Source organism: Clytia hemisphaerica, unplaced genomic scaffold (assembly GCF_902728285.1).
Source record: "Clytia hemisphaerica strain Z4C2 unplaced genomic scaffold, Clytia hemisphaerica genome assembly, whole genome shotgun sequence".
Lineage (NCBI taxonomy): Eukaryota > Metazoa > Cnidaria > Hydrozoa > Leptothecata > Clytiidae > Clytia > Clytia hemisphaerica.
The window spans coordinates 275,150-302,864 of record NW_027104060.1 but is presented as its reverse complement, the minus strand read 5'-3'; the positions used below and the strand labels follow the sequence as shown (position 1 = coordinate 302,864).

Here is a 27,715-nt window from a genome sequence, read left to right as displayed (position 1 = left end):
GGTACAATAATCTTTGACAAAAATAATTTATAAAAAAATTAAAAATAGAGATAAGATAAAAAATGAAGAAGAAAAAATGATGTTAGAAACTTCTTTTTGGTTGATAGATGGCATGGCAAGCAAAATAATAATTAGTGCAAATTTAGGCGAATTGTTTGCTAAGATTAAAAGTGCCCTTGTAAATAGCCCGTAATTCCTTCGCTGAAGGGCGGGTCAATGATAAATTGCCTGAAAAGTTTCTTTTTTAAATCATCTCCAATGTATACACCTAGGATGACACTCAAGGGAATTGGACCTCGATGTGCGGCCCTGAAGGATATGTTTGTCAAGATCAAAGAAATACACTGTCAGGCTCGAAATGAGCGAAGATGAGTGAAAGTGCACTATAAAAGTGAACGATGCATTTTAGAATAGCTTTAATTTTATTGCCTTAAAATGGACAAAAATTTTCAAAATAATGCATCGTAAGAGTCGATTTTTGACACTCTGACTAAATTTTCCTTGTTAGATTTGAAGTATTGGTTTGGAAATGTCAAGCAAAACAAATATTAGTTTAGTATAAAGACAAAAATTACTCTGTTTACGTTTGCCAAGATTTAAATTGTTCTTGGAAGTTCTTTCTCAGAACCTCTTTTCCACGTGATTTTGTGTTGTTTTTTTACAATTTCTCAGAAGGTCTTTAAATGGGATTGGGAAAGGACAGCTTTTCACATTTTTTATAAGAACAAACTATATTATAAACAAACTATTATATTTAAGAATAATTAAAGAACATAATTAGGCTTAAAAATGAAAAAGTTAAGAACATCTGAAAGCTTCGACAATGTGGGATATTCTTATAAAAACGTTTATTGCTAATTTTAGTAGTTTATTTGCGCTGACTTTGCACTGAATGTCAGCAAACAGCTTATGACGTAAATACGCGAGTTTTTGCGAATGAACATCCAAAATTTTTAAAGCCTTAGAATGTTGTTGACTTTTTGAGTTCGTTTAATCTAAAAAACGTCTTTAACATGTTCTTATTTTCACCATTTTTTGATCATTTTTCTCCATTTTTCTAGGAAAATGTGTGTTTTAGAGTCCGTAAAGCCTTAAAATGTTCTTAACTTGTTCCTAATATTTTAGCCATCGTAGGCTTATGTTCTCATAAAGTTTGTTCTAAAAAAACATGTCAAAACACTTTGTTTGTTGTTGTCATGGTTGCTTTTATTCCCATTAACATGACTAAACTTTTATTAGAATCAAGTTCATAAGAACATTTAAGGCTTAAATTTTATAAAAATAAGAACATCATAGGAACATTGCCAGTCTAAGAGCTAAAAAGAAATTAGTTAAATTTGCTCAAAATTATCTGAGTTCATAAGAAACGTTCACTTTTGAAGTAAATCGTTTACTTACCAAATTATAAATTAGAGTAGATTTGATCACATCGAAGGGCTAATTTCTTTAAACTTAAGTCACTGTGTATTTCAAAGGAATTTTTCTTAAGACCAAATAAGAACTTTCCAGGCCCAAAAATGTCAAAAAAATAAGCAAATCCAGGCTCAGCCAAAATAAAGACGTTCTAATAAAAAAATGTGGAGTACACAGTTTTTTTATAAGAACACAAGGCTTCGATGGCCAAAATGTTAAGGACAAGTTAAGGACACTTTAAGCCTTTATGAGCAAAATCTTAGGAAATCGCCCAAAAATACTCAAAAAATTGTAAAATTAAGAACATTTTAAGAACATTTTTAGACTAAAATCTCAAAAAAATTAAGAACATCCGAAGACTTCGAAAAAAGATTTTGGATGTTCTTATAACAAAAACGTGTATTTTGCACTAATTTTTGATGTTATATTTCCGTGTTCGTTATCCGTGTTGTTTTATTTACTTAGAAAGTATTTTACATGGAATTAATAAAGAGTCATCTATTTATTAATTCCATGGTTTTTTTTTAACTCTCAATTTTGTCCTTGTTTGTTCTATGACGTAATGTTTGTAGCCTATAAAAGGCGTACTCCTTGCGTAATTATATTCAAATTGAACAGTTTTCGATACCGTACTAACGAGCCATACAGAAGTTCACTCAACAATAAAAATGATGAAAACATTTTCTGCTGACAGACTTAAAAATGAATGTGTAAGAAAATAAAGATAAGCGTCATCTCACAGAATTATCCGAATTTTTGTCATTTTGGCGCGTTTGAATGTTGAGTGAACTTTTAAAATGTTAACCATACGGTAGTTATCAATACCAAGCTAGCTGGCACGCAACGTTGTTTCAACGTTCATCTTACGTTATACGGACGTTTTGAACATTAGATAAAAGTTGAAACAACGTTGTGTTCCAACTGAACTGGGGAGCCAAATCTCAAGAAGATTTACTGGTTTTGTTTTACGGAAAAATGAAAATATATTTACTGGCACACAACGTCGTTTCAACATTCATCTAACATTATGTGAATGCGTGAATGGGCCTCTTTCACTTTCGTGAATGCGTGAAAAAAAGTTTTTTTAAATGCGTAAATGCTTAAATTGGTGGAAAACTTTCGGTGAACAGAAATTGCATTAATCATAAAAAAATTGAATTTAGAAAAAAAAAATTGGGTTATTGCGTGAATTGAAGGTCCGCTGGGCCCCATTGATAAACCTCAAAAATTTGAATTTGGCTTTTAATCTTTGGATCAATAGCGTCTTCAGTATTTACTGCACTGTTAATTATTCATTGTATCTTCATATTTTTAGAATTACAAAAGCCAGAATTACATAAACCAGAACTACATAAGCCTTGGTGTCAATCTATATTGACAAAAAATGCAAGAAATCAAATTATACCATCACGCTGAAGGTCATTTCTTGAAAGACCGGCTACATAAACAAGCTACAGTAAGTTTTAAATCTTTTTCTCCCCTGCTGGCACACAACGTTGTTTCCACGGCTAATCTCATGCTCAACGCCACGTGTGCTACTTTTTGATTTACTTATTGGACGTGTGTGATATTATCTTTCTTGAGCGCAATCAGAATCATAAAAAAGCGAAAAAGGAAACTGGACTCGAATTTTAGGGGGCTGCCTGTCATTCTGTCAATCGAAAATGCTCCCCGATAAATCTTCCATAAGCTCGCTGCGAACATTTTTATTGAATGTAATAAAACTGTTGATCTTTTTTTAATCTTTAATTGTAGGATGCACAATGTGGCCGCGATTCCTATTGTACAGGAGCTCTTGTTCAACCGCCAGTGTGTGAGAAAAGGGCGTACGGAGAATTACGCCCGGTAACAGAATTGAAACAGGATGCAATGAATTTCTTTAAAGAATTTTTCAAAGATAATTCGAACAAGTAAGAAAAGTACAATGTGTGGTTAAGCCTTATATCAATATTACTGTCCCCCCCCCGGGGGGCTATTTGGGCGAAAAGGGGTACCTGGATATGCTGCTGGTCAGGGTACCTTTTTTCTCCTACGTGAGTCCCAGGTAGGGTCACAAAAACACCAAAATAGAAGAATCAGCACCTCGTAGGGTACCATTTTGGGGGAATTTTGGAAAATATTTCGAAAATAGTGGAAAACTTAGGAATTTCAGTCCCATTGAGATTTACCTTTTTCACAAATTTTGGCAACTTTTTCAGCGGAAAGCCCTCTAGTTCGGCAAGGGTAGTAGCCGTCCGCTGTTCTCTTGGCAACCAATTTTTCTTTTTGGACAACAATTAAAAAAAAACATCAGACTGAAAAATATCAGCTTGGTCATCTAGTTTTACGGTTAAAGAAATTTGATTTATTTTGCTTGAAAATATTTTGTTCGCAATTTCTCTCTTTCCAGTATCCATTTTAGGAGTTCAATACACTTTCCTTTTAGTCTCCAAGAAGATAAAGAAGCTTTGCGCATGTGTGAAGTCATGAGGTCAATCGAAGAGACTGGAACATATGAACTGACTGAACAAGAATTAGCCTTTGGTGCCAAACTCGCTTGGAGGAATGCGCCTAGATGCATTGCTAGAAAACAATGGAACAGTCTAAAGGTGGGTACACGGTCTAAAGGGGGATACATGGCCACACCTGATGCAAGACTTATACAAGACAACAAAATTACACGCTTTTTTATAAGAAGAAACTATATCAGAACATAAGTCTTCAATGGCCAAAATTTTAATACTCTAAAAGCACCCGATTTTTTAGGAAAATGTACTGAAATACCTCACAAAATAGTGAAAATAAGAGCATTCTTAGGTTTAAAACTGAAAAGTTAAGAAAACCTGAATGCTTCAAAACAGTGGATGTTCTTATAAAAAGAATGTGTATCTTATCTTAAATTAGATAACAAAGTCGATTATCACCATTACCAACCAAGATGACCGTTCATTTATTTTACTTTATCTCAACAACATCTTATTTTTCTACATTCAGCTTTTCGACTTCAGACATTGTCAAAGTGCTGAAGAAATTTTTCAACGATGTCTTCAACACATACAATATGCAACCAATGGTGGACTCATAAGGTATCAACTTTCATTTTTGCGCTTCACTTTGACACCAGTGGCGTAGGCAAGAGGGGTGCAAAATTTGTGTAGGAGTGCAGATTTTTATGACACAGTAATCACTTTTTATATTAGCTTCCATTATAAAAAGGATATCATTTTTTGTTGAGCTATATGCTGATGAAGTCACGAAAGATGACGAAAATTACTACATAAGCAGTCGCTTCATTTTTCTGTTCTATATATTTTCTGCTTCTACATCTTACGTTTTCTTTTTATATCATGTATAGATAATTACGGTGTCATAAACATCTGCTCTCTTACACAAATTTTGCACCCCTCCTGTCTACGCTATACTAGACGCCCTTTAATTAGAATTAGTCCCTTTGTCTTAAATCAGACGTTTTTAGGAATATCTTCATGAAATTAGCCGAAAAATTAAGAATATACTCAAAATATCATTTCTTTCTTTTTGCTAACAAAGGGAAAAGCTTCCATACCGAGTTTTTATACGGACTACGGCAGAAGATAATAAAAGTTAGAGATTAGTACTGCTGTGACCATGGCAAAGACCTCATAAATCCGAACAAGCACAGGGGGGGCACAAACTTGTTCGAGTTATGGAGTAAGGTTTATAAGGCATTGTTAATAACTGAAGGAAAAAAAAACTTGTTCCAGTTAAGAAAGCATTCGAGTTATAGAGGTTCGAGTTTTCACTGTTGTTAGACCTATCTGTGGTGACTCAGCCAGCACAAAACGTCAAAACAACGTCCATTTGACATTCATAATGTCCAAATAACGTTATTTGAACGTTAAAACAACGTTGTGTGTCTGCTGGTGATTTCAAATCAACCAAATCTGCCATCTTCTTTCAGATCCACCATATCAATATTCAAGAAGCGAACAGAGAATAACAAAGAAACGAGAATCTGGAATTCACAATTGATCAAATATGCAGGCTATACACAACCGGACGGTTCAGTTATTGGTGATCCGAACAGTTGCGAATTTACTGAGGTTTGTACAGGATGTTATTTCAACGTTTTTTTAATGTCCGTACAATGTGCACAATCTGCACTCTATTGTGCAGTGATCTTTGACTTAGGTTAAGGCTTATTCCCATCTTTGGGAAGATGTGTATTTTGTCTTGTCTTATACATTTATGCGGTCAATTTTTAACGGTAGTAATTTACATTGATGGCAATCTGTAATCGGATTTCATTTATCGGATTTAAAAAAAATATGTTTATTTTTTGTCGTGAAGAAAAATTGGTGACGTTTAAAGAGTGGATTGGATGTTTATCTGATTGGGGTTATGGTTATTTAAACGTTAAGGACTTCAGCTGGTCAACGAAAATTAGTACAACACCTTATACGTCTTAAAGCTCTGCTCAAAATGAAATATTCAGATTTGAGGGTCACAAAAATATTAGCCCCGGGGATTAAAGCAAGTCTTGAACTCTATCTCTCTAATTTCTCTACGATTCAACCATAGGTCTGCAAGACCCTGGGTTGGCAAGGAAAAGGAGGTGCTTTTGACGTATTACCTATAGTCATTCAATATAAAGGTGGAGAACCCGAGTTTTTTGAAATACCAGAGGAATACATTTTGAGGGTCAAAATATCACATCCAAAGTAAGTTGAGCACTCCCAGCTGGCACACAACGTTGTTTTGACGTTTGTCAAACGTTTGCCAGCTATGCTTTGACTTTGTATGAAAACATGCAAAGGACCCATCATGAGTTTTGCCCTCTGCATAATGCAATGGAAATTAATAAATAGCACCATGCAAAAGCTGAAATCAAGTGGTTTGTTTTCGTACGACCAAAAAAATAGCTAAAATTTGATTTACTGACTTTTTATTTCATTTACCTATTAACGCCAGTTTATCAAATGGAACGAATAGTGTTTTTTTTAATTTTTCCTTTCTATTTGATTTTTTCTTTTAGATATCCGAAACTTGCGAACCTGGGATTGGAATGGTATGCGGTGGCAATAATCAGTGATATGTCTTTTGACTGTGGTGGTCAAGAATTTACATGTGCTCCTTTTAATGGATGGTATATAAAATAGTTTTTTATCTCTAAAACTACACCTATCGCAACCCTTAGCAGCGCAGTTTGCTTTTCAGGGGACTGGAAATGAATTTATAATGAAGATTTGTTCTCGGCGCACGGCATTTTTGGCTACAACTAAATCAATTAAGTAAATTTCGCCAAAACTCTAGAGACGTTTGCGTCGGAGTGCAAGCTATCTTTAGCATTCGAATCACATAATACAACTTTTCGTGAGTTCTACCAGAATCACAAAAAACGAACTGAGTTTGAATTTCGCGAAAACGCTATCATTCTTTTTGTAGGTACACACCGCATGAAATCGGCGTTCGAAATTTTATGGACAAACAAAGATATGACATGATCAAAGTGAGTGATCCCATTCTCTCGTTTATTTGCTAACTTACTCCGAGATCTTACTTGGATTGGCAGATGAGGGATAAATGCGGACGGTACCTTCCGAAAACAATTCGTAGAGAGACCAAATTTTGTGACCCTTGGACAGAAAAGTGGGACTGATTTTTCCGACCCTTAACGGGACTTTGGAAATCCAAAAAAGGTACCCTTAAGGGCGGCACATACCGTACCCTCCATTTGCCTAAGTACACCCCCCCCCGGGCGTGTAGAGAAACCTCTGAAGATGAAAAAACTGCACATTTTTGCCTAAGGATTTTATGAATTTACATTTGGCACTCTCTAATTCGATCATCAAAGCCCAAAGACATTTCTTCAAACTAGAGAAAGATTCGAATCATAGAGAGCGTTTTACACTAATTTCCAGCTAAAGGGATCAACGATTTAGTTCTAATTACAGAAAGATTCGAATTATGGAGGTTCGAATTAGAGAGAGTTGACTGTATGTTGAATATAAAAGATCATAAAATATGCTATTGATTTCTTTTTCCTATTTTAGCCGATTGCAGAAGCATTTGATCTTGACACCAGTGATAATTTGACACTATGGAAAGATAAAGCAGCCATCGAAATGACGTATGCTGTATTGTACAGTTTCAAGGTAATAACATTTTCAAGATTTGCATAGTGATTTGCTTTTCTAGAAAAAAACTATATACCCCATATACCATATTGTTGAGAGAAGGTCCACCTTTTGGCTAAAAATACTAGACTTCCAAGCAATCTTATGGTTAATACAGGGGTTGCAAAATTATATCAATGCAGTCAAAACATGTAATTTCTCGAAAAAGTTCACGTGATTTTATTCTCATGTTACTTGCCTTGCAACTTACAGCCAATAAACTCATAATAATAATCAGAAATAAATGTCATGTTAACAAGCACATAAAAATTTCGAGTAATAGACTCCTCACGTTCTCAAATTTTACAGGATTTAAAACATTACCCCACCCCCCCCGTTATAAAGTTCCAGTTATATCAGGGGGGTATACCTGTTCGGGTAATTTTACTAAGATTTTTCACGCCATTTTTCATTATTCTTCTTCCCTTGCAGAAATTTCGAGTGACAATATCCGACCATCATTCGTTATCTGAGCAATTTTGCGAATTCATGAAATCAGAAACGAATAGTAGAGGAGGATGTCCGGCAGACTGGGTCTGGATCGTTCCCTCAATATCAGGTAAGTTTGAAATGAAGTGTATTTATAATGTGATCATGGATCTGCCAAGACGGATGGTACAAAATACCTTAAGCTTTAAAAATCTAAGAAAAACCTAAAAAATCCACCATTTTGATGACGTCATAGATAGATAGATTTCCTAAATACCGTAAAAAAATACTTGCAATTCCGATACTGATGTTTTTGGGTATTTGTCCTTGTTTTGACTAATTTTTCATCAAATTTGATTTTTCATGTATGAATTCCGAAAAAGGGGGATAAAAACTTTATAATACCGAAATTTCGAAGCAAAAATTCATGGATTTTCGATACCGAAACAATTTCAGAATTCCAATATACCGAAGGAATTTTGCCCGATTTCCTAAATTTCCGAAGAGAAAAGGGTCAATTTCCGCAATTCCGAAATACCGTACGCCCCTGACTTGTATGAGTTGTAAAAATAACAAAGTTTATAGCCCCTTATTTTCTTTATAGGAAGTTTATTGCCAGTGTTCCACCAAGAGATGATCAACTACAAACTGAAACCAAGTTATGAATACCAAGACAATCCTTGGCGACATCACCGCGTGCAGAAGAGAAAATTTACCAATTTGAAAGAAATTTCGAAGTAATTCTTTGTTTCTTTTTTTAAATTTTTTTTCTTCTAAAACGACTATTGTATGAAGACAGGGGATTGCGCCTCTCCTTTCTCTGATTCCACCATTTCCCCTTCTTTAGTTGCTAAGCGTAAAAACGATGAGACATCCAGTTTTATCTTTATCTCACAAAGTGTTTGATATATTACACGTCTGGCTTTGTTTTTGTTTTCGAATTTGCGTTAGGGGAGATATACCCCCGATACTTGGGTGAATCTCCCCCAACGAACATTTTTTGTTTTCCATTTCCGCCATTATGGAAGCAAGCGTTCGAATCTGTAGAGGCGATTCATTTCGCAAATCGAACGTTTGATTCCACAACGGCGGAAGTTACGTAACTTGATAAAACATCATAAACCTCTATAGATTATATATTATAAATCGTCAATTATCATTTCAGATTCGTTCTCATTTGCATCAAAATGGCTTTTCAATATCTACGCAAACGCCCACAGCTGACTGTTCTTTACGGCTCGGAGAGCGGGAATGCTAAACGGTTCGCACGCCACCTTGAGAATACGGTCAACATGACGTTTTGGACAAAATTTTCGAGTCTCAATAAATATGAATTCGTTCTTGATTCAACGAAACCACAATTCTTAGCCATTGTGACGTCAACATTTGGGAACGGAGAAGCGCCTTCAAACGCAGAGGTAACGTTTGTTTATTATACGGATTATCCTTAAAAACCGAGTCGAATTCATTAGCCTATTTAGAATTGGTTCATCTTGCATCACTTACATGCTATTCTATATTCAATTTAAAGGAGAAAAGTGCACTCGAGAAAGAAGTTGAAAATTGATTCTTTGACAACTATTTTGTGAAGTTTTATAAACCTTATCGGTGATAGATGGCAATCTACCGTTAAAAATGCTCTGAAAATGACATTCTCAGCTTCAGTAGCCAAATCCATGATTCTTAGCATATTCTTAATTTTTTGGGCAATTTCATCATGAATATTCTCACTTGTTTAATTCTGAAAAGATTTGATTGGCCAATGAATTCGTAATTCGAACCTCTGCTTTTCGATCTTTCTGTTATTTGAACTTAAACATTGGTCCCCTCCAGCAGAGAGTGACATAAATTAGTTTGTCCCTAATTCGAAGTAAATTTTTGGCCCCTTGATAAATTGAAATTATTTGTACATTTGACAAGTGCAGTAAGCAAGAAACTCGGAGTAGTGTACTTTTTTATTTTGTGATGAAAGATAACTTTTAAAATTTAAATTGGCTCTGATTTCATTGAGCACTCTGCAGCATCAATCACAAACAAATCTAAATTGAAATGAAGTGAGTTATCAGAAAATATTTATTTTTTTTACAGTTGTTTGATATAAAGTTAAAGAAGATGGTGATCAAAAGTGAATTGAATCGAACGCAAGAAGACATTAACCAATCAAAACCGCTTCAACATTACAAGTAAGTGAAATCAGGTTTTCACGTGACCCCAGGTGCTCTACCTAGCTGGCACACAACATTGTTTCAACGTTCATCTAACGTTATATGGACGTTATGAACACAAGAAAAACGTTGAAACAACGTTGTGTGCCAGCTGGATTTATATTGGACTTTGATAATTTATTGGTCGATTCTGAATGAAGCTATCAAAAGCTATACTCCATTATTTTATATTTATTTTTAATTCACAGATACACTGTTTTTGCCCTGGGCTCGAGTGCCTACCCACAATTCTGTGCGTTTGGAAATGACGTCAATAATAAGATGAGATCTTTGGGAGCAGAGGAAATTTACGGTATCGGAGAAGGCGATGAATTGAACGGACAAGAACAAAGCTTTTTGAACTGGCTTGGTGATTGCTACATTGTAAGTTATGTTTCGCCTTTTTTAAGTCTCACTAAGGGTAGTAAGTAAATTTCTAAAAACAAACTTTGAAAATATGCACTTACCGTATTTCAAGTAATACGGTAGGCAAAACTATTGTTGCGCTATGAGACAGTCATAAACGTCCCAATTTTTAACCCACGATTTGCTAAAAGCTTTTGTCAGTAAAAGCCGAAGCATCTTTTTTGAGAACGCCGAAAGAAATAAGCCGTCAAACCAGGTGCCACCTCAACTTATTTTCTCACACTTTTATACTAAGTTTAATACTGGACCCATGTAAAGAATCAAAACTCCCAGCTCTGTTTAAGAACCGTCCACTTTGCTTTTTAGGAATCGTGTAACAGATTTGATATCATTCCGACATTTGGCACCGATATGGCAGACACCTACAACAATAATCTGTTGTCCTCGGAAAAGAAAGACAAGTTTTTGATGGACGGCCGGCGGTCGCAATGGAGCGAATCGAAATTCCGAATTGTGCGCGCGGACACAGAGCGAAAACAAATCAAAAGCCTTTGCAACCGTGAGTTTGATTTTGCTCATTTTATTTGATGATTATTTAGCGAATACCTCACCAAAAACCAAAATTCTCTTACCGTTTCTTGGCGACTTCTACTTTGACAGTTTACTGCAGGAGATTCGAAACTTTAAAGTGACGTCAAGAATCGAATGTTTAGCCGAACACCTTGGCTCGAAACATTCGAAAATTGGAGAAGACGTTAATTACATAGAAAAAAGGGCTAATGCTTCGTTTTCTTGTCATTTTTTTGGTGAAATGTAAAAGTTCAAATCGTGTTTTTCTTTTGTCTTTAGAAATTTCTGAAACTAACCGTTTGAATGTGGCCCCATCAAAAGTGATCGACGTAGAAAACCTTCAAACAAACCAGTCAAGGTAGGACCTATAAACTATATTACAACCTGCATTTTCAATAAGCACTTTCTTCTTATGTTCAGCAATGTTCAAATTTTAAACAGCTCCATTTACGCGTTATTGGCTTAGTCTGAATCACAGACCTTTACAAAATATAGACTATGAGGAACACGATTCCGTTAGATTGTGCCAGCAGCGTATTATTTGATCAATCTCTTTTCCAGGCGGAAAACGAATTTCATTCGGTTAAGCATCCAAGAGAGCCACAAACAACTCCAGTACGAGATCGGCGATTCTTTGGCGATCTTCCCCGAGAACGATCACACGCTTGTGGAAAGAGTGTTGAAAAAATGCAGAAGCTCTTTTGACCTCGATGAACCAATCAAGTTAGAGATAAACTTGAATCATGATAAAAGTGAGCTTTAATTTTTCACAATTTTGAAAAGTTGATAAAAGTGAGCTTTAATTTTTCACAATTTTGAAAAGTTTTAAAAACCTTGACAAAGTTGGTGACCCTTTGGTGATTATTCGGAGTTAATTGGAACTACTTTATTTTTGTTCTCTTCCCAGCTGGGACACAACGTTATTTCAACGTTTATCCAACGTTCACAACGTCCATAAAACGTTAGTTGAACGCTGAAATAACTTTGTGTGCCAGCTGGGATAGAGCAAAGATTTGAATCACAGTGTGTTCCGTTCCGTGCCCCCCGGGGGGGGGGGTACGAGGTTTACGAGACGACCGGTATGTCCGAGCCAGAGTTTGAAAATCGACCCTCAAAAGCTGAGTTGCTTTCAATAAACTGGCTTTAGTCTATAATTACCTTATTTTAGAAGTGAATTTTCGGCCACCGGACTATTTGAGACCTTATCCCATTGAAAATGATATTTGCTTTTAAAGTTAAATCGAAATTATTTTCTTTCATTCTTCATAGAAAACGATACTGACAGTTGGGTGAGCCATGATCGTATATCTTCGCCAACGACTCTGGCTACCATCTTTGAAAGTTTACTGGATTTGAACTCGCCACCGACCCAATCTTTCCTGAGCTTATTATGCTCCAAGGTAAGTCTTCGGGTCACTGAGACAGGGTTGGAAAAGTTTAGCCTGGACATATCTACTTCTGGATGCACTGCTGATAAGACATGATTGGGGAAGCATTTTTACCAGGGCCGTGGACCTTGGATGTTATTTAAATTAGAATTATCCTACTTCATAGGATTCATGCATCTGTTACATGCTATTTTCTATTCAATTTTAAAGAGAAACTACACAAATCTTTGCAGATTTCCCTTCGAGAAAGATGTTGTTGAAAAAATTTGATTTTTGGTCATCATTCAATTGACTTGGCAATTCATGAACTTTTTTTTCATTGTTGTTGCCTGTAGAAATATAAACATATGATCTGAATCCGAAAGGTGACTGGGGGCATGCCTTTGATCTGAATCCGAAAAAGAGTGTTTATTAACCATGAACATTTTTATTACTGCAGTGACGTAGAAAAAATATTTTGCTTCAAGTCGTGACACCTTTCAATGAATTGAATATTTTTCGTTTCATAGGCAACCCATCCTAACGATATAAATACCTTACAAAACCTCATCCAGGTAAGTAAGATTTTTTTTGTCTTTTTTTTTCTAAACTCGGTTGTTTTTTTGAGGGTTTTTGTGATAAACCCTTTTAAGGGGATTTTGGAGGGACTTAAAGTTTCTTGACTGAAGATATATCTTAACAGTGAGTTTCCTATGTCGTGCTATGTGCTAGCATTCCCAAAAGAATGGTGCTTCTTCGTTGTATCTCATTCGTCTGGCATACAACGTTGCTTTAACGTTCAAATAACGTTATTTGGACGTTATGAATGAATGTTACATGGACGTTTTTATGACGTTGTGTGTCGTCTGGGCATTCTTCTGTCATATCAAAACGTAGTGCAAACGGCTCTTGATGAAATTGGCTTAGATGTGGTTTTGCAAAGGGCTGTAATTCAAGACCAATTTCATAATATTTCCTTTGTTTTTCTCTTTTCACAGAATGAAATGGAATATAAACAATGGAGAAATTACAACTGTCCGACAATTGCAGATGTTTTGGACAAATTTTCGTCCGTTCAAATATCCGTTACTTTTCTCATCACACAGCTTCCTCTACTTAAACCTGTAAGTACCCGTCTTCGTATGAAGCATAAAATTTGTGGGTTTCAACGTGTTATATGTAATACACATTTTTTTAATAAGAGCTTCCAAAAATTTTTAAGCCTTCGGATGTTCCTAACTTTTGAGTTTCCAGCTTAAAAATGTTTTTAAAATGTTCTTACATAAACTATATTCCTCTATTGTTTATCAATTTCCAGAGGTATTACTCGATTTCATCTTCACCAAGATGTCACCCAAACGAAATTCATTTGACGGTTGCACTGCTCGAGTACAAAACACAAGGTAAAATATCTCATCGATTTCTTTTAACAATTTCCAAGCAGATCCTGGTTGCTACCATGAGTTATCCAAGAGGATCTGCAAAAATCAGGAAAGAAAATCCGTATAAAGTAATCTGTATTTTTTATTTTTTTTATTTTAGGCAGAGATGGAATGACGCGAAAGGGTGTTTGCTCTTCGTGGTTGGATAATTTGAAACCAGACGATATTGTTCCGTGCTTTGTTAAAAAGTGAGTATCTTAAGCAATGAAACGTCATATTAACTTACAAGATTTTATCGAATAATTTACCCAAGAATTACTTCAGTAAAAAATTCTCTATCTAGCTGGCACACAACGTTGTTTCAACGTTCATCTATAACGTTATATTGACGTTGTGAGCGTTAAATAAACATTGAAACAATGTTGTGTGCCAGCTGGGTATCTAGCATTTTCGCATCAGTCTATCTTCCGTTATAAAGGGATAGTAAACCCAGAAAAATATTTTATGCGTCGATTTTACAGCCGTCAGGGTAGTTTACAAATAAAATTTTCAAATTCATCTCGCCTTCCTGAATTATTTATTTCCTTTTCAATGAGCTTATTTAGTCGCTAAGATTGTCCGATTTTCGACCAATGAATTTCATACTATTTACAATCTTGTTTAGATCAAATCGCATGCGCATCCCAGAAACCAGTGACCCACTTATCCTTGTTGGCCCTGGGACCGGCATAGCACCTTTCCGTGGTTTCTGGCAAGAACTCGAATATAAATCAAAACATCAACACAATGGGACCAAATTACCGGAAGTTGTTTTATATACAGGATGTCGGAGTCCACAAGAAGATTTCCTGTTCCAAGAAGAAATACAGAGATGCCATGAGAGTGGAGTGCTGAATAAAGTGCACTCTGCATTCTCGAGAGTTCATGGGAAAGCAAAGGTATGGATTATTGTATGGATTGTAATGTATTTCTTAGGAGTGGTCGTGTAGGCAACATTCAGTTGATAGAGGTCCAATACGATTGAGATTAGTCGTTCTATTTTCTAAAGGTCTTTCTACATGCTAAAAATCGAATGGGAGAGCGAAAAAACTGCAAGGGACATTTCACAACATTTCATGCTTAAACTTTTTCCAAATCTGAGCCTGATTGCAATGCTTATAAAAATGTATGGGTTATGAGTTATAGAAGAGTTTCTTAAGGACCTTTGACGGTGAATTTCGATTTGATCGAAAATTGGAGCTTATCGAATACCAGAACCTCGAATAAGAGAGCATTAAATGTATTTAGCGGTACTCAGAAAATCTAATTTAATACACCTTTTCGACCGTAGCCACCAATTGCCACGCGGGCATTTTTTTGTACACTTTATCCCACTAAAACCGTCCCAGTCCTTGTTTTGCACCTATAGATAATAGAAAAATGTGTTAAAAAAGGATTGGGTCGACTTTAATGGAATAAATGTGGCACGCGCCTGACCGCGCGACTATGGTCGAAAAGGTGTATTCGATTTTGTTGTTTAACTTCTATTTACGTTGACCTTAGAGAGTAAAAAGAAATCTTCTTCTTTTACCTTAGAATTACGTTCAGCATTTGATGAAGCAGAACGCGAGAGAGATGTATGATTTACTGTGCAAAAGAAACGGACATCTTTTTGTGTGCGGTGGTATCGAGATGGCGAAAGATGTGAAAGAAAGTATCGTCGAAATTATCCAAGAATGTTCACAGATTGATTATGTTGATGCATTGGAAGCTACTGAGAATCTGAAGGTAAGCTTAACTACTAGTTGACTACACGTTTTTTTATAAGAACAAACTTTGTAAAAACTTTAGGCTTTGATGGCCGAAATATTAAGAACAAGCTAAGAACATTTTAAGGCTTGTGGACTCTAAAACAAAAGGTTTCTTAAAAACAAAATGGTGAGAAATTAGGCTTAAAACTCAAAAAGTTAAGAATATCCGAAGGTTGTCACAAAGTTTTTGATGTTCTTATAAAAAAGCGAATATCGAGAGGTGAACTTCCCCAAATAAATTTTTAGTTTATAGGTTCAGGAAAAACTGATGTTTTTCACTCCTCTTCTTCAGGAACGCGAAAAGTGTCTGATTATTCTCATTAGATATATTGAAATGGGCTCTTCCAGAAAAAATTGAATATGGGGGATGGTGGTTGTAACATTCGTTAGAAATTTTCCCCCTGAATATTTTGATACCCAGACAGCAGGTTTTACCGGGGAACAAGCATCAGTTGATCTCCTGGACATTGAAAATTACCCCCAAACAGAGCCCCTGACAAGGCAAATTACGTAGAATTTCCACTACCCCCGGACCCCCAAATCCCCTGAACATCTTCTAGAAAAGCCCAATGATGGACATTGAAAATGTAACAAATTTTGCATAATGTTTTCAGTAAAAACTTTAAAACTCTGTTAACTTTTTTTTTTTTTTTTTTTTTCAGTTAAACGGATTCTACCATGAAGAAGTATTTGCACATACAATATGATACAATACATTCTCACAACCAAAGGCGTGGACAACGAACGACTCCAACCTTGGATGTATTTCAACGTCTCGAACTAAATACTTCTCAAGTTTTTTGTACCATTTCTTCGTATTTCTCTTAAACTTTTTATGACGTCATGAAATGATCATACGTAATTTGTTTGAAGATCTCTTGGCGGTTACCAAAGATCCCAGTCTTGTACCCAGAGCCACTTGCACCACTTTTTATGGTATTGATGAACGCGATATAATCGTGAGAGCTATCGATCGAAATTATAAAAATCGAACTGAGCGCCTTGGTTCGAGTCTATTTCGTACCCAAGCAGCTAATCTTGTTAGTTACCTTAACTGTTGATAATTTTTTTTCTTAATTACTTATATTGTAAAATGTATGTAAATATAATATTAATTTATTTAAACTCGTTCAATGCATTCTCTTTTACAGAGTGTTTCAAAAATTATATTAAAAATAGTTCCTAACCTGCGCATCGCGTTCAAAATCTTAGATTGAACCTGCGTGGGTAGAATTTTGGTCACTTTTTTGGGCATAGAAAACGTGATCAGGGGAGTCTCCTTTAGTTGGTCGCGCAAAAAAACATTTTCAAAAAAATAAAACAAACAAAACTATTTTCAAAGCTTTTACTTCGAGCTCCGAATTGATATAAATTTTTATAATCATTTTGTTAATTCATATGTGGCTTTAAAGCCCTAATTTATTGTCTATAATTTGTTTGCAAATTTTACTCGATTTTTTCATAGTATAAGATTTTTTTTTAATTCAACATGTACATAGTTCAATACAATACCTTGTATTTTATTTTAAATTTTGTGGTTTTTTGAATATTTGAATTTTTGATTTTTTTTCAGCCATTTTAATTTATTAGATTTTGATAAATTAAATAATAATAAAAAATTAATTTTGACCAAATTTCTATCTTTCAGAGGGTAAAAAGTTGAAACTTTCCTATTTTTCCGACCCTTAGTGGGAAAAAATTGGGAAAATCCCTGAAAATCCGCCATTTTGATGACGTCATTGACAGAAAAACTTGAATAAGTTCAGGTAGAAAAAAGATTTCGAGCTCAAATTTTTACCAGAGATTCAAATTAAAAATTAAACAGTCGAGTACTATTGCAAATTAGGAGAAATGCGGGTATTTCGCTTAAATAGGATGATTTATCCTAAATAAGATAAAATCGATAGCTTAGTTAGGAGAAATAGAAGAAAAAGTTGATTTTCTGAACAACTTCAGAGATCCGCGTCTTTTTGACTCTCTGAATCAATTATACTCATAAAGAGGATCATGTTAGGCCAAATGTTAGCTTCTTATCAGCGCGGAGTGAAAAAATATTAAACATTTATCCTATTTTGGATAAAATATACAAATTAGGAGAAATAATGCTTTTGTTACACGCTTTGCCGTATGAAAAATATGAGCGTGAATGAAAAGTGTCGAAGGACGAGAAAGTGTTCATTCTCCTTGACACAAACCACACAAACGTAAATTGCGCAAATGGGTTTCTACTACAATAGGATAAGTTTATTTATATCTAAGTTTCTATTTCTTCAAAACATCGTTACGAGCAAAGTTTTTACTAAGAGAGTTTGATGCATAAAATCTGAAGTTTGTCAAAAGTTGAATAACTTCTGAACGCACGCTGACTGATGGATCAGACTTCACAAGCATACTATACTGGCTCCAAATTTCTTAAATTTATGCAAAGCTTGACGCGGATCTCTGAATTTGTTCAGAAAATCAACTTTTTCTGCTATTTCTCCTAACTAAGCTATCAATTTTATCTTATTTAGGATAAATCATCCTATTTAAGCGAAATACACGCATTTCTCCTAGTTTGCAATAGTACCTGACTGTTAAAAGCATTTTAAATCGAAATTGTTTTGATTTTTTGGTGACGTCGGCATTTTTTTGCATAAATGGTTTTTCAGCCATTTTTGCTGACGTAAGCATTTTTTTGATTTTGTTTTCCAATTTCCTAATTTGTTTTATTTATATACGTCTCTGGTCGAAATTTGAGCTCGAAATCTTTTTTCTACCTGAACTTATTCAAGTTTTTCTGTCAATGACGTCATCAAAATGGCGGATTTTTCAGAGATTTTCACAATTTTTTCGAGTTTGGTGCATTATGGGACATCTAACAGGACACATTCATGACAGCTAAATTAAGCTTCTCCAAAAAAGCCCAAAAATAGGTATGTTTATGAGGTGGAAGTACATGCAGTTTTGAAAAAAAAATGAGCCCTTTACGACCGTTGAGTTGCCTGAGTACCCCCCCCCCCCCCCCCCCAGGACCCACTCCTACAATCAAGAGCAGACATCCAAAAACGCAAAAATTAGTTCTGCAAAACTTAGTTCCTGTTAAAAATATTGCTATTAAACTTGTTCTTGATCAGAGTGATTTATTCATCCATAATATATGGACTCTTTTAGTTAAAAGTGTGTTATAATTTCCTGGAATTCTGAGAATTGGAGAAGTAGAGAGATTTTTCTGAATGAAAACAGTGAAAATCTTTAGATAATTCAAAGATCAGAAAAGAGCTCGTTGGCATATGCATTTGCTTGATTTGTTAAGTTCTCTCCTACTGTAGAATAAAGATTAAACCTCGTATCAAGAACATTTTGAAAATTATTTCTTTCTGTCACTATAATTAACAGCACATTTTATACCGTGAAAAGCACAGGATGATGTCATATAATGACCTGTGCCGACCAATCCAGATTCTACCGTGGCTGATTTAGACAAGTGTGTTTGTGTTCGGTTTTAAACGTCCGGCCGCGTGTCTTAAACGTCCGGCCGCACATCTCAAAAAATCACAAACCTGTGGCCGCATGTTTCAAACATCCGGCCACATATCTTGAATTAACTTAAATGCGCGGCCGCGTGTTTTAAACGTGTGGCCGCGCATCTTGAAAAATCTTAAATGCGCGGCCACACGTTTAAAACGCTCTGCCGCACGTTTGGCGATTTCTGGTCTGCAAATTTTCTTCAAAATTCTCCTATAACCTTTACATAGAGCCAATACTTTCCATTTTGAGCATTCCTTCTGTTATAATGAACGGTATTATGTAGCACAGATATCTGTAAAGCCCGAAGGGCTAGATAGGCAACTTTAAGCTTTCTCCAGCAAAAAAAAGTGAAGCAAGAATTTGACTTTTTAAATTTTGTGCCGATGGATAGGATCTAGCATTTTAATTGTTTTCGGAGCGCGAGATCTAAAAAAGTAGGCGGCAAACACTATTTCACATCTCTCAAACCGGTGAAATTGCATATTTTAGTCACGTGACTTTGGTAGGAAATCCTTCCAAACCTAGGCTTCACTTTTCGATAAAAGCCGCAAATCTAGCCCTTCGGGCTTTACAGATCTGTGGGCCAAGGTACTATTAGCATACGAATTAGGTAAGAATATAGGTAAGTATTGGAAAATCGTCGTCTCGCGATGATGTGCAGAGTGCTCTGTGACTGTACACTGTAATGCTGGGTGGCTGACTGTTTTGATTTGACTGGAACTTTGCGTAAAATTTGCAGACCAGAAATCTCAAAACATCCGGCCTGTTTTAAACGTGTGGCCGCGCATTTAAGATTTTTCAAGATGCGCGGCCACACGTTTAAAACACACGGCCGCGCATTTAAGATTATTCAAGATACGCGGCCGGACGTTTAAGACACGCGGCCGCACGTTTGTGATTTTTTGAGATGTGCTAATCTGGTACTCGATGTAGAAATTTTCTTCCGACACGCTAAAGCTCTGAAGGTCGGGAAAATTTTAACATCTGGAACCTTTGGATTACGGAATTTCTCCTGACCGCGTTCGTAAAATTTAGAAAGAGTCTGGGGACGGTAAAAAGTTACTAGTGTCCCGAACTAAGAGTACACGTGCAAAAAAAATTTCCCGTGCGATTTCTACATAGTGCTCCGAACTGAAAAATGTAAACAAAGCAGGACGCGAACTAAAAATTTATTGAGAGTGGCTCTAAACCCAAACCCAATTACAGTACAATTTATAGCAATAAAATGCGAATTCTTTGCTGCTACTAGAATAAATAAGTTTGTCTCCTCACATCGAATGACAATTTCACCTATTCAAGATCTTTCACTGCCTAAAAAAGTAAACAAGCAATGTCACGAACCAAACAATTAAAAGAGAGTGGCCATGAGCCAATTTCCCTCAATCTAGTCCAACTTATACAGCAATATGTGAACTTTTTGATATTTGTAGAATCACTAAGCTTGCCTCAACACACCAAATGAAAATTACACCTCCACTAGATCTTTCACTACCTGAAATATGCATGTCAGCCTCTAAAAATAGAGTTTGGCGAAACAGGCAAAGATGGCGTCCTGTCCTGTTGTTACCAAAAAATAAAAGCTTTGTCCCCGCAAGATACTGATACAATAAATGGGAACCTCCCTCCAACTTTGTTATTGATGAAGGAGGATTCTGGATTTTTCAAATAAACAACACACAGGTCATGATCAACAAGTTTGTTGATGTCGGTTGGGGTTGGGCGGTCCGCTGCTCTGCATGGAGGGCGGTCGACAGGCTCTAAAGGTCTAAATTGGAATGCAGCAGTTTAAAATTCCAACATAAAAATTATTGGTAAAACTAAATAAAACATACCTGATATGTTTTCTATGATTTGACCTTTGAAAATATAACCAGTCAACCACCAAAAACAATTAAATAACAAAAGATAATAAATCAATGTCAAGCATTTTTAACTTGGTGCACTTACTAAGAAATTACACTAGGTACTAAATATAATACTGAAAAAGTAATGAAACTGTCAAGTTTCAATAAATCCACCAAAATAAACCAAAAACAGCCAACAATCGAAGGTTTGAATGTTTCTCAGGACTTCTCAGGCAGCAGAGATTTTCATGCTAAATTCAGTCGGGTGCAACCGATAGTCAAGCAAAAAGTGTAAGGACAGCTATACACGACTGTGATGCGGTACATCAAACGATGACTACTATAGGTCTCCGATGGTATATTGGCCCGCTCCATCAGAGCTTTAGCGTGGGCGGCCGCCAATACGCCATCGGAATATCAGATAAGAGATGTGCGGCCGGACGTTTAAGACACGCGGCCGCACGTTTAAAACAGAACACAAATACGCTTGTCTAAATCAGCCACGGTAAGATTCTATTCAGTGCGCAATCAACGCAGAGAAAAGTAACCATGACGAACATCCAAGATCTTGGATGAGGTTCAAAGTTTATATTTTTATTCCCATCATTGAACACACAACTTAAAAATGTCATAAATACTTTTTAAAAAGAGTCAGAGATAGAGAATCATATAGCATAAAATCTGATTCAATTAAAGGTAACATTTCCATAATTTATACATTTGGGGATCATGTAAAAGATTTCTTTTGAAAGAAACTCATTTCAATTCCACTTGGAGGTTTCTGGGGAATTCGTAAATAGACATTAATATGGTAATATTTGCTCTTCATCTTTGATTCTTTCTACAGTGATTAGATTGACACATGCGCGATAAAATTTATTTTATTGGTCTTCAGAGGTTTGATATATTCTTTCAAAGAGGCAACCTCTGATACTCAGGGGAGTCTGTTAAATGACGCGCCTTACGCGCCCACGCGCTTTCCATTTATTGACGCGCCCACGCACCCACGCGCCTTACGCGCCTGAATTTTGACGCGCCCTCTTGCGTGCAACGCACCCTAAATTTTTGACGTGCCTTACAGTATTACTACCTTAAATTTTTGTAAATTTTGACGTGATTTTTATTGCCCCCCGGCACGTGAAAGGCGAATGTTCTGCAAAAAATTATTCAGAAAAAAAGACGACAACAACGGCGGTTCATTTCATTTTTTCTGATTTCTAATCCAAATTTTTTAGCATTCTCTATGAGACATAAGTGATTTTATTTCTTTATCATTTATCATATTTATCAAAAACACTTCGTAAAAATTTATTTATAGACTCAATGACACATGGTTTTATCAATATTTCATTTTCTGGTTGAATTCTCAATGTGTTATTTTCTGTTCATACTTAATTGATTATGCCTTATTATTTTCAAATTTTAGCTAAATTGTGCTTATAAGCGTTATGCTTATAAATAAATAAGAGTGTAACGGTAGGGCGATTACTCAGGCTGAAAGTAGCATTCCTTATTAAATTATCATAAATTCAGGGCTATGGGGGCATTTATAGCGATAGTTAATGCTAGTTTAAAAATGTAATCGATTGTGGTGTACTTGGGATTATAGTATCGTCTTACAATTGATTAATTCACGGACCAATTTTCAGACTTTTTTCACGTGAATTTACTCTCAGGTGCCTAATAAAAATGGGTTGATCAGATCTTGGACGGAAAATATCTAAAATAGACTTAAAATGAGTTTATCAGCCCTATCTGACCAATAATAATGTAATGCCTATGTATACATATTCTACCATTCTTCAAAAAGAAGTAAACTATTTTTGACAAAAGCTTCGGCATCACAGAATTAAAGAAAAATTGTTAGGAATTATAGGAGATTCAGATTGAAGGAAACTAATTGAAAGTTTTGTTACGAAAATGATGCTTGTAAAAACAAGTATGTTATGTTTGATTTATGAAAAAAGTTATTACCGAAAGCCAAAGTCCCTTAAATCAAAAGTTATTGATTGGTTTCTTATAAAGACGATGCTTAAAGGAAAAATAGATATGCTCACGTTAAGCACAATCCCTTCCTGGCTTTGCTAAAGAACTAATTACCGAAGGGCTAATTCCCTCAAATCAAAAGTTATTGATTGGTTTCTTATAAAGACAATGCTTATAAGAAAAATAAATATGCTGACATTAAACACAATTCCTTACTTGCTTTGAAAAGAACTAATAGCGAGGTTAAATATCGGGTTTGCTCTAGAACACGTTTCCGTTCAGTTTCTCGTTCTAGAGCAAATCCGATATTTTTGCCCGGGGTATGTCTGCCTAGCTTTCGGGTTAGCCTGTAGAAAAGGGCCGTAGTGCGAATGAAGGCTTCAAAAATTCGTCCGTCGTCCTGAGTTATCTACTGATACTTAACCTCAGGGCGCGTCGGTAATAAGGCAAGTAAGTAAGGTGCATCAAAGATTTAGGGCACATCGATAATGAGGCACGTAAGAAGGTGCGTCAAAACTTAAAGGCGCGTCGAAATTCAGGCGCGTAGGGCGCGTAAGGCGCGTCATTTAACAGACTCTACTCAGGGTAACACATTTAAGTGTCAAGACACAAAATTTGTAAGCCTCTTTGTAAAATACACTTACACGTTGATGCGTCTTTTGGATCAAAACAGACTGTACCCTTAAGATAGACCTTTAGGCTAACGCTATGCTCTATTGACAGCATATATACTGGAGTTGTCCTCAGTCAAAATAGGAAAAATTATTTCATCTTAAGGCAATCACTGGTGAAAATACTTTTCTTAGTCGAGATAGGTTTTCTTGTTAGAGATACCATTTCTCTCCTAAAGAAAACCATTCGTATTGATCTATGGGAAAAACTTTGTACGAGTAAATTAATCTTAGCATATTATTGAAATTTTCCAGATCAAAACTCAAAGAAAAGATTTCTTTATGAGAAGAAAACTTGAGTTAGGCGTGGTTACATTACATTAATTTATTTCTAAATTTCTGAAATTTTTTAATCAAGTCTTTATGATTAAAAAATTTACAAGTGTAACAGCTCACTATAAAGACGTATAAATTCTTGAAAAAGAAATTATTTCTTGCGATTCTTTACCATTTTTTTGGTAAAGAGTTTAAAGTTTTTTTCTTCACTTTTCTCGAGATCAAAGCCACCGACATGATATTTCTGTACATTTTTTTCGATGAATGGATTTTCTAGCGTTTGGAAGAGATATAAATTCTTCTTGGTCACGTAGTTCAGCAAATATGTTGTTGTAGGCACTTTTTGCGTTCCTCAACTTTAACCACTAGGCGTACCCAGCAAGATATTTTAGCTCGACTTTTCTTTTTCGAATATTTCCTCTCAAATTTCCGTTTCATAAGCATAGTTCGGACGCCCTTTCTTAAGGGGGGATGACACCTTCCAAAAAAGTGAAGAAGGGGGATCAGAAATTTTCATTAAAACGGGGGGGATAGCAGGGAGGGGGATCGTTTATGAAGGGGGGACTTACATATATTGTAGATTATTTTCCAGCACTGTTATGAAATTTGGTCTGCATGAAAGGAAGTTTTTCTGTTTGAGTAGTCAACAAGAAGCAAGTTATTATTACGGGGTAGCAGCGAGAAGGGGATTATCGGATCGCACTATACACTATATATTTTTCAAAATTTAGCCCAAAACCCTTGGGGGATAGACATTTTTAAAGGTTGGGGGATGCCGAGAAAGGGGATCATTTAAGAAGGGGGTACCAGACCCCTTTCCGCACTATGATAAGAATTAACACAATAATTGCAGCTGCCTTCCTCCTTCCACTCATGTCGTTTGTTGAGTGAGAAAATGAGTTGAGAAAAAACGATTGAAGATTTGATACAACACAAAAATTTCAAAAAGTATAAAGATATTAATGTAGTGTAACCACGGGTTAAAGAAACTTGTTCTTGGAATTTTTCTCAAGAAAAAAGTTCTTCTGAAAAGTTATCGAAAGTAATTTTTTCTTCAATATATTCCTGAGGCCTTCACAATGGAATTAAAACATTTTTTTATTTCTATTGTGGCTTTTGAACAAAAGCTCTATTTATCTGAATTGAATTAGCCAAGCGTGGCTCCAGCAAATGTGAATTTACAAAAAGTGTAATACTTACATTACATTTATTTATTTCTAAATTTCTGAAATTTTTTAATCAAGTCTTTATGATTAAAAAATTTACAAGTGTAACAGCCCTCTACATACCCTCTATAAAGACGTATAAATTCTTGAAAAAGAAATTATTTCTTGCGATTCTTTACATTTTTTTGCTAAAGAGTTTAAAGTTTTTTTCTTCACTTCTCTCGAGATCAAAGGCACCGACATGATAGTTCTGTACATTTTTTTCGATGAATGGATTTTCTAGCGATAGAAATAATAACTAAGATAGGATAACAGAAAGATTATGCATGATGGATGGATATCAGCCAAGAAAAGAAAGGAGTCTTAAGTAAGTGTTACTAATATTTTTTAACGTTTTACAGCTTTTTAAATACATTAACCACTAAATAGGTATATGAAGTACGTACTTCGTTCAATAAACCTTAGTTGTACCTTTGGTTTTACAATATTTTCTTTTTTTCTCTCTACAGTGAGATCCTACAACATAATCGTGACATCATGGACGAAGAACAAGAAATGTGGAATACGAAATCAATCATGATTTAAACCAAGATATGGAGAGGAAAACGATTATCGAAATGAAGAAGAGATGAGTCCCCCGATGACAGCAAAAACAGCACAGCCAGCACAAAAAAAAGATAAGCTAAGAAAAAAGAAAAAGGGAAAGAAGATTAAACCAAAGAAATTCAATTGGTTACAAAAACCCACAACAAAGCTTATCGAATTATGGGAAGAAGAGACGTGTTTGTATGACACAGAATCGCGAGATTATAAGGACAGAGATCAAAAGTTAAATGCCATCGAACGAATTAGAAAGAGATTGGTTGAACTTGGTTACGATATGACAACCGAAGACGTCAATAGTAAGATGCATAACTTAAAAATTTATTACGGCGCCAACAGAAAAAAAGTTGAAGCATCTAAACAGGGGTCTGGGAATGGAACACGTCAAGTATTCGAACCAGCTTGGATACACTTTGAAAGTATGGCTTTTCTTAAGGACAGCTTTACACCTAGACCCACTATTTCAAACCTGAATAAACCTGCTTATGGGGCCGCTTATGACATGGACGACCTTCCTTTATAAAAAAAATCAAAAAGAAAGAAGTCTAAGCGAGAACGGCAAGGAGAGGAAGAACGCGAGAGAGAGGAAGATCGCTTATTGTTGAGCGATGCGGTCGAAATAATGTCGAAAACAAACGATGAAAACATTCCTACAAATACTGACGAAATGACATCCGATGACCACTTTTGCCACATGCTTTTAGCACAACTCAAAAATAAATTTGAAAATGGACCAAAAAAGGAATTTTTGAAGCTAGAGATTCAAAGAATAGTACTATCGGCTATGTTTAACAATGGAGCTCAACCGCAGACGGGCTACCAACAACCTCAAACTGGTTACCAACAACCGCAAACTAGTTACCAACAAACTCAAACTGGCTTCCAAATAGGTTATCAATCAACTCATACACCATTCCAACGGCCACAACCACGCTACCAACAGCCTCTGACAAGTTACCAACAGTCTTCAGTAGCCCACCAAAAACCTAGTTCGGGAGCTCAGCAAGTAAAGGAGCAATCACAGCTAGCCTTCGACAAAGCTAGTTTAACCATGTCACCTCAATATTAGAAAAAAAACACGAAACTACTTCTATTTTGATTTTTGTTACAGAATATATCTTTTGTTAAAAACAGTTGTTTATAGCTCGTATATAATGTTTAACCCTTTCAGTCCCAGACACCCGCTGCAAAACTTTTGAACTTTTTTTCAAAAAGAGCTCTAGGACTAAAAGGGTTAAAAAGATACAGAATCTTAGCGGTTTAAAATATTCCATTGCCAAGAAATCTGTCCAGGTCCATAGAAGTATTCCTTAAATTTTTCTCTGACAAATTCTCCTGTTTTGTTTGGTTTACATGGAGCATCGGGTTGCAAGGGTGCCATTGAACTGTTAGTGACATCATCTACTCTCTAGGCACCAGGAACTACGGCTCCATTTTCTATCTCGAAATCTACGAATCCTGGTGGGGTATAGGAATCAGGGGCGGATACAGGTTTTTAGGTCACTATGTGAAAGAAATCCGATTTCCCGATTTTTTCTAATAATCCGGTTTTTTCACCGATTTTTTTCCCGATTCTCATGAAACTTTATTCCTATTATTTGATTAGTCGACTCTTATTGACAAATAATTACGCTTAATTACGATGTTTCTCTGAGTTATAGATAGAGTATAACTCGAATCCAAACCTACGGAAGGAAAGCTAGTAACATAACGTCGAATATAATAAACTAGATTTGTTAGCACGGAGGCAGTCCCGGCACGCCATAAATCTGTTATACTGAGTACTAGTGTACATACAGATATATAATAGAAATAAAATGTACATAATAAAACTAACAAAAATATTGAATGTGAGATCATCGCTTAGTTTTCTACAATTTTAAAATTTCATTTTTTTCTAACAGATAAGATTAAAATAATTCAAATTGAGACTCGTTTCACTCTGTTATTGGCAACCTTTTACATTTACCGATTATTTTAGTTCTATAATGTTGGATTTTCGGC

At 35.6% G+C, this 27,715-nt stretch overlaps 1 protein-coding gene across 1 annotated transcript; it reads left to right on the top strand.

Annotated features, from left to right (window-relative positions):
- Positions 1 to 2,726: 2,726 nt before the first annotated feature.
- LOC136812400 (nitric oxide synthase, inducible-like) lies at positions 2,727 to 16,822 on the top strand. Its single transcript, XM_067068891.1, has 25 exons — positions 2,727 to 2,869; positions 3,169 to 3,323; positions 3,839 to 4,001; positions 4,387 to 4,478; positions 5,333 to 5,474; positions 5,953 to 6,092; positions 6,407 to 6,517; positions 6,817 to 6,880; positions 7,425 to 7,526; positions 7,980 to 8,106; positions 8,581 to 8,713; positions 9,142 to 9,394; positions 10,065 to 10,159; positions 10,390 to 10,564; positions 10,913 to 11,105; positions 11,396 to 11,474; positions 11,678 to 11,868; positions 12,386 to 12,516; positions 13,014 to 13,058; positions 13,482 to 13,607; positions 13,802 to 13,886; positions 14,026 to 14,113; positions 14,530 to 14,803; positions 15,441 to 15,632; positions 16,318 to 16,822. Exons 1-25 carry the CDS (start codon positions 2,798 to 2,800, stop codon positions 16,360 to 16,362), a joined length of 3,273 nt encoding a protein of 1,090 aa, XP_066924992.1. The 5' UTR covers positions 2,727 to 2,797; the 3' UTR covers positions 16,363 to 16,822.
- The last annotated feature ends 10,893 nt before the right edge of the window (positions 16,823 to 27,715 follow it).